Source organism: Tupaia chinensis, unplaced genomic scaffold (genome assembly GCF_000334495.1).
Source record: "Tupaia chinensis unplaced genomic scaffold, TupChi_1.0 Scaffold000214_1, whole genome shotgun sequence".
Classification (NCBI taxonomy): Eukaryota; Metazoa; Chordata; class Mammalia; order Scandentia; family Tupaiidae; genus Tupaia; species Tupaia belangeri.
Window position 1 is genome coordinate 51,710 of NW_006159689.1, and position 14,803 is coordinate 66,512.

Sequence of the window (14,803 nt, forward strand, 5' to 3'; positions counted from 1 at the left end):
GCGGCCTCAGTGCAGACATGGCTTCCGTCCGGGGCCAGCGCTGAGCTGTCACTGCTGCTGTGCCTCCACCGAGGGCATCACCGTGATGTACAGCAGCCAATCTGCCAGAGTCTCTGCCTTAGCAACGTAATGAATGCTATGACTGTGCTCCTCTCTGCCACCATTTTCCAGAAAGTTTGGGCCTTTGGGGTCAATGAGAAGGACGGGTAGGATCAATATGTTCATGCTACTGCAGGAAGAGTTGCCTCAGTCATTCATGCAGAACTATTCCTGGAGTGCTTCTTCGATTATCAATCATGTTAGGAACACACAATAGAAAATGCAGGTGTACAGAGCACCTGCCCAGTAGCTAGGATTACTCACAGAGTCAAACCTCACTTTTTAATACGAATGCTAAAAAACAACACCAAGGTTAATTATTTGCACTCGAAAATGTTCATGGATTTCCTAACACACATTATATAAAGATAAATCTAAGAAAGACATAAAGAACATATGTGTTCATTAACATTCTGTATCAGCCTAGAGAAATGGATGGTTTGCCCAATCGCTGTTAAAGTGTCTGTGTCTCTCTAATAAGTGCATACACCTTCTGGAAAGAAGAGGAAAGAAAGGAAAGAAGGAAGGAAGGTAGGAAGGAAGGAAGGGAGAGAAACGAAGGAGACCTCAGACTCCAGACATAGTGAGAGGCACACAGAGCGATGATCAGGAGCAGGGACGATGATCGACCTTCCTGGGCTGAAATCCCTGTGGGGAAACTTAAAGGCTATATAGCCTAATCCATATTCCCGAGTCTATGGAATCTTACTTATATCAACTGCAGAAGAAGCCCATAGGCTGTGAAAAATGAAAGAATTCCACACATATAACACACATAGGATATTTCTTGGTATATGTGAGCATAGAAGTTATTAAAACTGTTAATGTGAGTAAGTAAATGAATAAGGATGATATGCACACACATATAGAAAACCACTATTTGAAGTTATATTGTAAATATGGACAACCACTGGCTAGAACAGGGAGAAGTATGAGAAAAACTGTGAGGAAACACATTTCCACTCCCCAACCCCGGATGGCCCACGATGCGGCCTGACACAGGGATAGACCAGCTCTCCTATGCTCACAGGAAACAGAACCTGACCAAAAGTATGTACCACAAAGACCAGTGCAAGAAAAGCCCAGTCAAGGATTTGGGCTCTCTGAAGTCTTGAAAGATTTAAATGTCTCACCACGGGCCTGTGGCTCTGGCCCCCCAGTCCCTGGGAAGCCCTGCACGGGAAAGTCAGGAAAGCCCGCAGGCTGTCTTGTGAAAAGCAGGTGACCTCAGCGTCCCCATGGAGCAACAATGAGGTGCAAGTGAAAATCACTTTACAAAGTGAAGACAGTCACTATGAGAACGAGGTTTCCTTCCATCCCATCACCAGGCCCATGATGTTGTCAAGACAAACAGGCCCAGCTGTGGTGGCACAGGCCACAGGGTACCTCTGAGTGACCCTGGGGCCGTAGGAAGGCCTAGGTTCTGATCCTCGGTTGACCTGGACACCGTGGTCACTCCCGAGACACACCCTGTGGTCCTGACTGCCTGGAAGGTCTCAGCAAAGCAAGACCCTCTCGGGGTCTCACCCTACCACCTGCTACCTAAGTCAACCAAACAATCTTTACACATAAGTAAACGTATCTATGGTGATGGTACTCAAGGTCACCAACACCGATTTATCTTCCAGTTCCTAACTGTACTCTGGGAAAGGGGCCGCAGGCTCAAAGGACTGGAGGAGAGGTCTTCACTGTGAGAAAAGTGAGGTAAGCGAGCATTAGAGGAATCTTGAGACACTCATGAGAGGAGAGAGAGACTGGGCAGAAATCCCATCAATGACATCATCACCACATGCTGCCTGTTTGGTGAGAAAGCACCGAAGTGGAGAAGGAGACAAACTAGGGTTTTTTCATGGTTTAATATGGAGCCTTCCCTGCTCTCAGCATTTTCTTCAGAGCCCCTGTGACATCCTTATTCCGAAGACTGTAGATTAAAGGGTTCAGCACAGGAGTGAGGATGGTGTAGAAAAAGGACACCACCATGTCCTTCCTAGGGGTGTGGTAGGAGCTGGGCAGCATGTAGGTGTAGACGGCGGGCCCATAGAACAGGCTGACCACAGTCATGTGGGAGGAGCAGGTGGCAAAGGCCTTCCTCCGGCCCTCAGCAGAGTTCATCCTGTGGATGGTGAGGAGGATGAATGAATAGGAACTTGAAATGACTATGACAGGGATCAGGAGCATGAGGACACAGCACAGGTACATGAGTGTCTCGTAGACTGAGGTGTCCGAGCAGGAGAGCATCAGTACAGCGGGGACCTCACAGAAGAAGTGGCGGATCTCCCGAGATCTGCAGAAGGGGAAGGTCATGGTGATGGGAGTGAGCATGAAGCCATCCACCGATCCCAGGAACCAGCACCCAGAGGCCAGAAGGAGACACACCTTGTGGTTCATGAAGACAGAGTAACGGAGAGGATGGCAGATGGCCACATAGCGGTCGTAGGCCATGGCTGCTAGAAGAAAACATTCGGAACCCACTAGTGTCAAATAGAGGAACATCTGTATCCCACACCCAGGGGCCGAGATCTCATCCACGCCCATGACCTGGTCTAGGAGCATCTTGGGCACAGTGACGGAGATGTACATCACGTCCATGACAGACAGCTGGCCGATGAGGAAGTACATGGGGGTGTGGAGGCGGCTGTCAGAGTGGATCAGCAGGATCAGGATGGCATTTCCAGACAAGGCCATCAGGAAGATCACAAAAATGACCACACAAAGGAGAGCTGGGTGTTCAGACTGACTGAAGAGTCCCACCAGGATGAAATCCACCCATCCGGTGTGGTTGGCCATCCAGGTCACGTTTTCCGTGTTCTCACCTAGGCCACGAAGCAGAGCCTTGGATTAATGCAGTGTGAGTCTCTGGAGTGATTTTTCGTGAACACACACATGTATGTGTGTGCGCCAACCTCAGTGTGCTGACTGGGAAGGTTTGTTGGGCCTGCAGATTTGGTGATTATAAGCGGCCTGGTTTTTAACAAATTAGAAAACAGAATTTCCAACTGTGGGTGTAAAGAATTGGAAACTCACAGGGAGGCTGACACAGTTCAAAGAACTGAAAGTTCCTGACGACAGAGTCATTTATCACCAGCCTTGGGAACTGCAGAATCTCTGCTCTACACGAACACTAACAGTAAATCCCTGGAAAACAGAGAAATTAAACTTTCTTACAGAGTTGGGGTTTTTTTTGGTTTATTTGTTTGCTTGTTTTTTTGTTTTTTCATAGCAGTGTAACTTAGTAAACCTCTCTGCTTTAAGGATCCAACTATGACCTTAAAACTCTTAGATATTTATTACATAGAAGAAAGATTTAAAAGACTTAGAAACTGAAACATAATTAGGGTAAAGCCATACTGTACATTTGAACCGGCTCTGCCTGTGTGAGGGCTCCCGTGGTGTGGGCTTAGCTTCACATTCCCTGGAGTAGGCAGGGTCCTCATACACACACGACACCACAGAGATCTGAGGGGCACAGGGAGAGGAGTCCCGGCTGCAGCCCTGGGTCAGCTTCTCACCAACCATGCCCTGTGCCCTCTGCACCCAAAGAAGATCATGCGTGACCTCAGGGGACATGAGGACCAAACCATGTGAAGGAATGAAAGTCCTCAGAATACCGTGATTACAGATGAGCACAGGCTTCCTATTAAAGAGTTAGTATCCACACTAAGTTCACTGCAGAGCCCATGTAGAGATGGCTGTTACTATCACTCCCTTATCACAGGAGAGGCATCGCACCGATTCTCCAGTCCAGACTTCCCCAAACACGCAGGAGCCACAGATATGGCTCCTGTATGACCCTGTGCTCAGTGGGCGGCCTGGCCTGGACCAACTGGCTAGAAGGCTGGGGTCTCAGTTATCACATGAGACCCTGCTCAGGAGCGTTGGCTGGCTGTCTGTCTCTATATCATGATATAAACATAGAAATGGAAAAAGTTGTATTTTCTAAACAAAGTATGAAAAGATCTTCAATAAAATAAAGCATACAACTCACTTGAAAAATTTATTTTTGACATCTTCATGAGGATGTAAAGGTCTACATGTCAATAGAAATATACATAAATATGTACATATTAAAATATACATACACACACACACATACCTCATATATCTCTTGCTTCTTTGTCAAGGAGAATTTCGTCTCTCGGTGTCCGAGCAGGAGAGCATCATTACAGCGGGGACCTCACAGAAGAAGTGGCGGATCTCCCGAGATCTGCAGAAGGGGAAGGTCATGGTGATGGGAGTGAGCATGAAGCCATCCACCAATCCCAGGAACCAGCACCCAGAGGCCAGAAGAAGACACACCCGAGATCTGCAGAAGGGGAAGGTCATGGTGATGGGAGTGAGCATGAAGCCATCCACCGATCCCAGGAACCAGCACCCAGAGGCCAGAAGGAGACACACCTTGTGGTTCATGAAGACAGAGTAACGGAGAGGATGGCAGATGGCCACATAGCGGTCGTAGGCCATGGCTGCTAGAAGAAAACATTCGGAACCCACTAGTGTCAAATAGAGGAACATCTGTATCCCACACCCAGGGGCCGAGATCTCATCCACGCCCATGACCTGGTCTAGGAGCATCTTGGGCACAGTGACGGAGATGTACATCACGTCCATGACAGACAGCTGGCCGATGAGGAAGTACATGGGGGTGTGGAGGCGGCTGTCAGAGTGGATCAGCAGGATCAGGATGGCATTTCCAGACAAGGCCATCAGGAAGATCACAAAAATGACCACACAAAGGAGAGCTGGGTGTTCAGACTGACTGAAGAGTCCCACCAGGATGAAATCCACCCATCCGGTGTGGTTGGCCATCCAGGTCACGTTTTCCGTGTTCTCACCTAGGCCACGAAGCAGAGCCTTGGATTAATGCAGTGTGAGTCTCTGGAGTGATTTTTCGTGAACACACACATGTATGTGTGTGCGCCAACCTCAGTGTGCTGACTGGGAAGGTTTGTTGGGCCTGCAGATTTGGTGATTATAAGCGGCCTGGTTTTTAACAAATTAGAAAACAGAATTTCCAACTGTGGGTGTAAAGAATTGGAAACTCACAGGGAGGCTGACACAGTTCAAAGAACTGAAAGTTCCTGACGACAGAGTCATTTATCACCAGCCTTGGGAACTGCAGAATCTCTGCCCTACACGAACACTAACAGTAAATCCCTGGAAAACAGAGAAATTAAACTTTCTTACAGAGTTGGGGTTTTTTTTGGTTTATTTGTTTGCTTGTTTTTTTGTTTTTTCATAGCAGTGTAACTTAGTAAACCTCTCTGCTTTAAGGATCCAACTATGACCTTAAAACTCTTAGATATTTATTACATAGAAGAAAGATTTAAAAGACTTAGAAACTGAAACATAATTAGGGTAAAGCCATACTGTACATTTGAACCGGCTCTGCCTGTGTGAGGGCTCCCGTGGTGTGGGCTTAGCTTCACATTCCCTGGAGCAGGCAGGGTCCTCATACACACACGACACCACAGAGATCTGAGGGGCACAGGGAGAGGAGTCCCGGCTGCAGCCCTGGGTCAGCTTCTCACCAACCATGCCCTGTGCCCTCTGCACCCAAAGAAGATCATGCGTGACCTCAGGGGACATGAGGACCAAACCATGTGAAGGAATGAAAGTCCTCAGAATACCGTGATTACAGATGAGCACAGGCTTCCTATTAAAGAGTTAGTATCCACACTAAGTTCACTGCAGAGCCCATGTAGAGATGGCTGTTACTATCACTCCCTTATCACAGGAGAGGCATCGCACCGATTCTCCAGTCCAGACTTCCCCAAACACGCAGGAGCCACAGATATGGCTCCTGTATGACCCTGTGCTCAGTGGGCGGCCTGGCCTGGACCAACTGGCTAGAAGGCTGGGGTCTCAGTTATCACATGAGACCCTGCTCAGGAGCGTTGGCTGGCTGTCTGTCTCTATATCATGATATAAACATAGAAATGGAAAAAGTTGTATTTTCTAAACAAAGTATGAAAAGATCTTCAATAAAATAAAGCATACAACTCACTTGAAAAATTTATTTTTGACATCTTCATGAGGATGTAAAGGTCTACATGTCAATAGAAATATACATAAATATGTACATATTAAAATATACATACACACACACACATACCTCATATATCTCTTGCTTCTTTGTCAAGGAGAATTTCGTCTCTCCTTCTATAATAAACGCTTCTCCAAGTTCAAGTATTAAAAAATCCAATCATTTAGACTAAATCTCAGAGCACCTCTAAATTAAGAGAGTGAATGCTATTTACCAGTAATTTTCCAAAGACTAACTAGGATATTCAACTTAGTAAAATGCCAAACATTGGGTTGCTGATGCTGTAGACAACACTGAAAATAAATTTGATGCCTTCACATAAACATTAACCAATTCAAGAATACATATGTGTGTGTGTACATATGTATTTAAGAATACACACACGTGCATATTCCTAACAAATCCCCTATCCTCCTTCTTCTGGCAGATAGAGGCTGAGCTCTGGGCAAAATATGAAAAGAGTTCCATAACACACCTGCTGACCCGGTCTCTACCAACTACGTGAAGCGAGGATGAAGCAGCACCACCACGCGTGAGGACCCAGGAGCTGTCTGCTGCGTAAATACAGCAGGAGGGCGGGACCCTGGGCAGGTAAGGGGCCACCGTCATGGGCAAACGGAGCAACCCTCCTGGGACAGGCCACCAGGGAACACTATGTCCCTACACTGAAGAAAAACGCAACTATAGAGCTAAACAAGTAATAGACATCTCTGCTGCACATCTCTGGTTTCTTCTAACAGCTTTTGAGTCCTCCTATGTTAACCAACACTAGCCATAATCTCAAACCTCGCCACTATCGATAGAATCTGACATTTTAGTTAATACACACCCTTAGGCTTCTGTGCTTTTCAAACTACTTTTCACATACGTGTGTGCATATGTTTATTTAATCAAGTGACTTTTGTGAGACATTGTTATTTTTCCTACAATGTCTCAGAGGTGTAGAACCTGAAATCCAGAGACCCACTGGAGAGTCACAGGCAACCCTCCCAGCAGGTGGACGAGACTGAAACCAGGTCATCTCCTGCTTCCTCGCTCCCTCTTCATTAGGCGGCCGGCTGTACTCCTCTGTCGTTCACTTGCAATCTATTTTTTAGTGCTGCCATTTAATTTTAACATGCTAGCTTCTATTTGAAATACTGGGTATTTTTCTTTTTTTCTTTTTTTATTTTTTATTTATATTTTTTAATACATTCAATCACATTATTTAGTTTACAAGATGATTATTTCAATATGTGAATATTTCTCCCCAGTCGAGTTGATCAAAATATAGAAAAACTTTGCACCAGAAAATCAATCAATAAAAATTTAAAACTCAGCCATAATGTAATCACCCAGACAAAAAATCACACTTCATAAGATATCTTACTTTCAAACTACAAATATGTATTGAACACACACTCTGTACCAAGCAGTTGGTTTAAAAAAAGGAAGAGGCAATGTCACCCTCTTAGATCTTGCAGCCAAATTCTTCTAAGCTTTCTTTCTTTGTGTTTTCTCGAAAATATTATTTTCTGAGCTTTGTGTATACAGTCTTTGTCAGACGATGTCTTATTTTTGTCAGAAATATACTACATGGAGAACAATATGGAGATCCCTCAAAGACCTACAGATAGAATTACTATATGATCCAACAGTACACTCTTGGTTATCTACCCAAAAGATAAGAGAATTTTCAGTCATAGTTGAATCTATGTTTACTTTGGCATTATTCACAATTGCTAAGACATGAAATGAATCCACATGTCCATGAACAGATGAATGGATTGAAAAGGTGTGACAAATATACTCTACGGCATTCTACTTACCCATGAAAAAACAATCCTGGCATTTGATACATAGTGGATGAATATGGGAGATTTACTGATGAGTGAAGCAAGCCACATTATGAAAGAGGGGTACTGGATCTCTCTCCTTAATAAATACTGACTGTCCACACTCTATGGTAGAGACTAAAAGACTGGAAGGCATAAAAGCATTGAAAATAGTTATGGTCTGGTGACAGCAGGTGGCATGGTGGATGGGGTGGTGGACTCCCACATGGCCGACCACAGTACTCGTCCCAGACCTGGCAGCTTGCTTGCTTTCTTTCTTCCTTTCTTTCTCTCCCTCTCCCTCTCCCTCTCCCTCTCCCTCTCCCTTTCCCTCTCCCTCTCCCTCTCTCTCTCTCACTCTCTCTCCCCCCGAATCTGATCAAATTAAAATAAATATATTAAATAAATAAAGTTAAAAAAGGAAATAATTATAGATACAAAAGACAGTGTGGAAAGAGGGTGTGAGATGGGAAGAGTATAGGGAAGGAAATTAGGGAGAAATAATAGAGAGGCAAGACATTTATGGGAAACAGAAATGGTTTACTACCTGTTGATGACATGTATAGTATTCTCAGTGGGGCTGGTCTGAAGTGTATTTCATGTTGGGTAAATTCTCTTTACAAGACAAATAATGTACAAGAATCAGATATATTTTAAAAATAAAAATAATAAATACACTAAATCATCAGGGTTTTCTTTCTATTCACAAAGAAAAAACTCCAGTTCATCTTTTAATTTTTTTGAAAAATTCCTGATATTACAGAAGTAAACTTAAGTGTATTAATTTTCCACTCTTATATTTCCATGACAAACAGGAAAATTCATGAGAAAAAGAAAAATAATGAAAAACAAAAGAAAACAAGGAGAAGCTTATAAAACTAAACATGGATCTCAGCATTAACAGCTGAACAGAGAAAGGAATTAAAATGCTTTCATTTTAAATATGACGAGTGGATGATAAAGTGTGTAAAACTGAAAATTGACAAACTATTCACAACCTGAAATCACTGACTGCTCAGAAACTACACAGATGAATCGTGGGTGGTGGTGAGCAGCATGAAGGGTTGATGGATGAATCTGCATTGTTCTAGCGGCTCCCCATGCCACCCGTCTCTGAGGAAATCCTGACATTGATTAGATATTGAGCCAGGCTAATGCTGGAAGTAGATCCAGTGATAGTAACCTACCTATCAGTAGATCCGTCCACCAAGTTTGCAATTATGATCTGAGACCAGACATCTGATGGATCTCATTGATTTTGGCACCTTGATGCCCACTGATGCAGCCTGTGCTACCTGTCCTGACCACCTACAAAGACAATTGGAGAACTGGATGGTTCAGGCCAGTACAGAATTTCACGCCCTTCAGGAGGAACTGGGAGACAGCTGCCAACACGACCACATGGATCTGTTTGACACACTCAGTGATGGACTGTGGAATACCAGAAATAGTGATGGCTCACTCAGCTGAGCTGGGGAGCATATCCCCTGCCACCTGGACCTGAGCCCCTGTACTCTTTCAAAAATCCTTGATCGTGCCAGTACCACCTTTTCCAGTGAGAGAACCACTCTAACTAGCAGGGACCACCAGCCTCAGGGTGACTGAGGGTTTACTGGCGGCTGTGCTATTGTCCTCTTCCAGCTCTTCAGTGATCATAGCAAAAGCTCTGAAGATGGCATTAGTAGGTCCACCTGAAGTGATTATCCTCTCAGAACAATTCCCTTCTGTGATGCTGATACATGCCCCACTCTCCTCGCACTTCTTCTTAACTGTTTCTCCTTTCTTGCCAATGATACTGCCAACTTCCTTGCCATACAGAAGTAGCTGGACGGTGACAGTGACATTGAATCCACCTCCAATCACACCAGTTTGCATGTCTAGCAGTGTTCTGGGGAGCTGGACTTTGAGTGGTCATGTCTTTTGTCACTGGTGGGGCTGAAAGCCAAAAACTGCAGGCACAAGGCAATGGGGGGGAAAGGGGAGGAGGCAGGAAGGGGAAGGGAGGATGGCTGGGGACAGAACAAAAGGGACAGGCAGGTAGGCAAGGGGGCCATGGCAGGCAGGAAGAGAAGGAATAAGGGTGGAAGAGGAGGAGGAGGAAGGGGAAAAGAGACTCCAGGGCAGGTGGAGGACAGAGGTGGGTGTGCAGGCAGGAGAGGGCGCAGGCTGTGGCTGCTCTGGCTGCTGCCTCTGCTAGTCTGGACCAAGTCAGTGGTTTTTGAAGGACGAAGGTTTTGATGGACCAAAGCACACAGTTTGTCTTCTACTTAAATTTTATATTACAAAAATGAATTTATATTATAAAAAATCAGAGAGGTTTTATATATATACCAACTGTCTGCACTCTATTGTGGAAACTGAAAGATTAGAGGACATAGAAGCATTAAAAGGCAGCTCCAGCTCCAGCTCCTGCTCGAGCTCCAGCTCCAGCCCTAGTCCAGCTCTCCCAATTTCAGAGCCCACCCTCCTTGCAAGAAAGAGAGACTATACATGTCTAGAATCATAATTTTCAAACATCCTAATATCGTGAGGTTCCCTGGGATCCTCATTCGATACTGAACTACCTGCAAAAAAGGAAAAACTGCTCTTGATATACCTGAATAGAGCACCCCTCCTGTGGTGAGAACATTCCTAAACACAGTAGAAGAGAGACTTCGGCACACAAGCAATCCACAGCAAAAGGGAAGAAAACTCAGTCCAAGTGGCAGAAGCATTCTCCAAAAAGGTACTCAAAAGTAAATACATCATCCAATGGCTAGAAGTCCCAGTAGAACCTCAAGTTTGAAAAAAACAGGAAATCTATTTCCATCAAAGAACACAATAACTCTCCTCCATCTCTCAAAAAAACATAAGTAACCAAAATGTCAGAGAAAGAATTCAGAACATTCACAGTGACAAAACTCTATGAATTGAAACAGAAAAGAGAAAATGAACTCCAGAAGATGAGGAAGTCCTTCCACAATTTGAAAGAAGAAATGGACACCATACAAAAGAATCAGATAAACCTACTAGAGATGAAGTCTGTAATACAAAAAATCAAAAACTCCCTTGAAAATATTAAAAGCCAATTAGATCATGCTGAAGATCAAATCTTGGATGTAGAAGACAAACCCAATGCAAATCTTGGATGTAGAAGACAAACCCTATGACCTACAACAACAACAAAAAAAAAAACACCAAAAAGATACAGAAAATAACAAAGTAAATATAAATATAATGTATGAGAAACACTAGATTCCATTAAACATCCAAACATGGAATAATTGGTACTCCAGAAAGTGATGAAACTAATAAGGGCATGGGAAATCTATTCCATGAAATCCTGGAAGAAAACTTTCCAACTCTAGAGAAGCACTCAAACATTCAGACCAAAGAAATACAAAGGATCCCAAATAAAATCAACCCAAGAAGATCCTCTCCATGGCACATCTCAGCCAGACTGGCCAAAATCACAGATAAAGACAAGATACCAAAACTGGCAAGAGAGAAATGTCAAGTGACTTACAAAGGTCATCCCATTAGGCTAACACCAGACCTTTCAACAGAAACAATGCAAGTAAGAAAAGAATGGGAAAACATACTGAAAGTGTTCAGAGAGAAACAATTTCAATCAAGATTATTATATCCAGCAAAATTATCCTTCATATGAAAAAAGCAAATATTAAAATCTCAAACAAAACCTGAAAGACTTTACCAACACCACACCAGCTCTTCAAGAAACTCTGAAGAGAGGGAACCAGCAGTTAGCGTAATGGCTATGTCGCTGGACTCCCACATAGTCGACCACGGTTCACGTCCCGGACCCAGTGGCTTAAAACTCATGCCGGGCGCATGTGCGTGCGTGCCCAAGATCCTGGGAGGAGAATGGAGGAGAAGGGATTGCAGCATGACCATCCCCTCTGGGGGGTGATTTCTCGCTTTCTGTCTCTATGTCTCTCTCTGTCTGTCTGGCGAGTGCATGTGCCCTATAGCAAAAACCTCTCCAAAAATAAAAGAAACTCTGAAGAGAGTACTGTCCTAGGAAAACTAAAGAACTAACAGACAGAAATAAGGGAATAAAAGACAACCAAGACAATGGCCAACTTAAAAGTAGGTACAATTCCAGAAATAATGATAGTAATATTGAATGTTATGGATTAAATTCTCCAATCAAGAGACACAGACTGGATGAATTTATTAAAAAAAAAAAAAAGAACACCTCTATCTGTTGCCTACAAGAAACCCATCTCATGGATAAAGACATACATAGACTAAAAGTGAAGGGCTGTAAAAGGTATTTCATGGAAATGAGAATCAAAAAAGTTATGGAGTTACAATACTAATTTCAAACAAAATAGGCTTTAAAACAAAAATTGAATGAAGAGACAAAGAAGGGCAATCTATAGTAGTAAAGGGCTAATCCATCAGAAGATATAACACTTATAAATATCTATGCACCTAACTCAGGAGCATCCAAATATGTGAAGGAAGATTGCTAGATCTAAAAGGAGAAATACACTGCAACATACTAATTGTTGGGGACCTCACCACCCCACTGTCTCTTTTGGACAGACCATCTGGACAAAAGAATAAGCAAAGATATAAAGGACCTAAATGACATCATAAATCAAATGCATTTAACAGACATCTATAGAACCTTCCACCCAAAAACCACAAGATACATTTTCTTCACACCCCTACACAGGACTTTTTCAAAGATTAGCAACATGAAAGCGCACAAAGCAAATCTTTACACATTCAAAAACATAGAACCTATAGCCAGCATCTTCTCCAACCATGATGGAATTAAGCATGATATTAATTTCAAGAAAAATCCTCGAGGGAAAGCCATGCTCTAAACCCATCTCCTAGACCTCCCAATATATTGAGACAAGAAGCCATTTTGAAGATGAGGTGTGTCCTGGCTAGTTCAGGAAAGCCATGCTCTAAACTCATCTCCTAGACTCCCAAAATATTCAGACAAGGTAGGACAACCTCCATCTTCTCACTGTCTCTGGCTGTCTGTCTCTCTGTCTCACGCTCTCACTCTCTTTTAATTTTAAATTTTTTAATTTTTCAAGCACCTCTCCTTAGCTTGGGCCTTTTCTTTCACTTCTCAATTTCAGAAGCCATTTTAAAGATGAGGCGTGTTCTGGCGAGTTTGCTCAATGCAGCGCGATGCACGGTTTTCATTTTTTACTCTTTTTTGGTAGTATTTTTCTAGGTTTTTTTCCATCTTTGCTTATATTTTTTAACCTTACTTTCTTACTCTAAGCTTCACTCTCCACGTACTTAATGTCTAGATAAGCCTAGATGCACAGTAGACAAGCATCTGAATACTTCGAGTCGTTGAAATCCTCAAAGCTTATTGAACCTCCTTCTTTAACAAAGAAATTTCTTTTTATAAATCTGAACTTCTAACTTACTGTTGATATCACATTGCTAAGCACTAGAGTGGAGAGGTTTTGTGACAGAATGACCAGAAACAACCACAGAGGCACAAGAAACATGAGAAACAAACAAACAAAAAAATCTCTACCCTAAGGGAAAAGAACAATCCCTCATAATCCACAGATAGTACAGTGGAATTCATAGAGATGTCTGATAGAGATTACAGAATATTCATAGTGACAAAACTAAATGAGATCCAAGAGCTGAGAGACAGTGAACTCCAGAAGATGCGGGAGAAAAGAGATGAGTTCCAGGAGGTTTTGAAGTTCTTTCATGATCTGAAAGAAGAAACACACACCATAAAAAAAATCAAATGGAGCTATTAGAGATGAAGGCTGCCATTCAGGAAATCAAAACCTCCCTCGAAAGTATTCAAAACAGATTAGTCCACGCAGAAAATAGAATCTCAGACTTTGAAGGCAAAACCTCTGATCTGGTAAAAACAACCATAAAAACTGAGACGATAACCCCCAAAAATGAAAATACTATACAATAAATACTAGACAGCATTAAGTGCCCAAACATCTAATAAGGGCATTGATAATCTATTCCATGAAATCTTGGAAGAAAACTTTCCAAATCTAAAGAGGCATTCAAATATCCAGACCCAAGAAATACAAATGACCCCTAATACAATCAACAATCCAAGGAACATCATAGTCACACTGGTCAAATCTACAGACAAATAAGCCCATAACAATTCATGAGTCTGAATCAGTAAAAATAACCTACCAACAAAGAAAAGCCTAAGTACCGATGGCCTCATCTCTGAATTCTACAAAACTTTTAAACAACACTTAGCCCCATTCTACTCAAGTTATTTCTAAAGATCCAAAAGGGTGGAACTCTCCCATATTAATTCTATGAAGCCTCCATCATCCTAATCCTTAGAACAGAAAAGGACAGGACAAACAAGGAAAACTATAGGCCTTTCCTATCTCTGATGTATACAGACACAAAAATTCTCAACAACATACTAGCAAATTGTATCCAACAACATATAAAAAAGATTATACATCATGACCAGGTAGGTATTATTCCTGGAATGCAAGGATGGCTCAACATACACAAAACCATAAATGCAATACAACAGATTATCAGAAAGAAAAAGAAAAACCATAAGATTTTATTAATTGATGCAGAAAAACCATTTGAGAAGATACAAAATCCCTTATCATCAAGACTCTCAGAAAAATCTCCATAGAACAGTCATTCCCCAACAAAATAAAATCTATCTATGAAAAAATCCATACCTAACATCAGTCTGAATGGAGAAAAGCTGGAAGTTTTTCTGCTAAAAACTGGTACAAGAAGCCGGCGGCGGCGGCAGAAGCGGGCCGGACGCCAAGGCTGCATCCGGTCACGGGACGTCCCGGGCCCTTCCGGGCTCGGTGAGTCCCCCCTGGGGCACTGCTGC

At 42.9% G+C, this 14,803-nt stretch overlaps 2 protein-coding genes and 1 pseudogene across 2 annotated transcripts; all 3 read right to left on the reverse strand.

The window, feature by feature from the left end:
* Positions 1-1,953: 1,953 nt before the first annotated feature.
* LOC102468147 (olfactory receptor 2T29) lies at positions 1,954-2,892 on the reverse strand. Its single transcript, XM_006147466.1, has one exon. It carries the CDS (start codon positions 2,884-2,886, stop codon positions 1,954-1,956), a length of 933 nt encoding a protein of 310 aa, XP_006147528.1. The 5' UTR covers positions 2,887-2,892.
* A 1,323-nt stretch (positions 2,893-4,215) lies between these two features.
* On the reverse strand, positions 4,216-4,905 carry LOC102468574 (olfactory receptor 2T4-like). Its single transcript, XM_027771438.1, has 2 exons — positions 4,373-4,905; positions 4,216-4,303 (listed from the first exon to the last, which is right to left on the reverse strand). The coding sequence occupies exons 1-2, from the start codon at positions 4,903-4,905 to the stop codon at positions 4,216-4,218; spliced, it is 621 nt and encodes a 206-aa protein (XP_027627239.1).
* Positions 4,906-9,043: 4,138 nt separating this feature from the next.
* LOC102468988 (poly(rC)-binding protein 2 pseudogene) lies at positions 9,044-9,831 on the reverse strand (annotated as a pseudogene).
* Between the last annotated feature and the right edge of the window lie 4,972 nt (positions 9,832-14,803).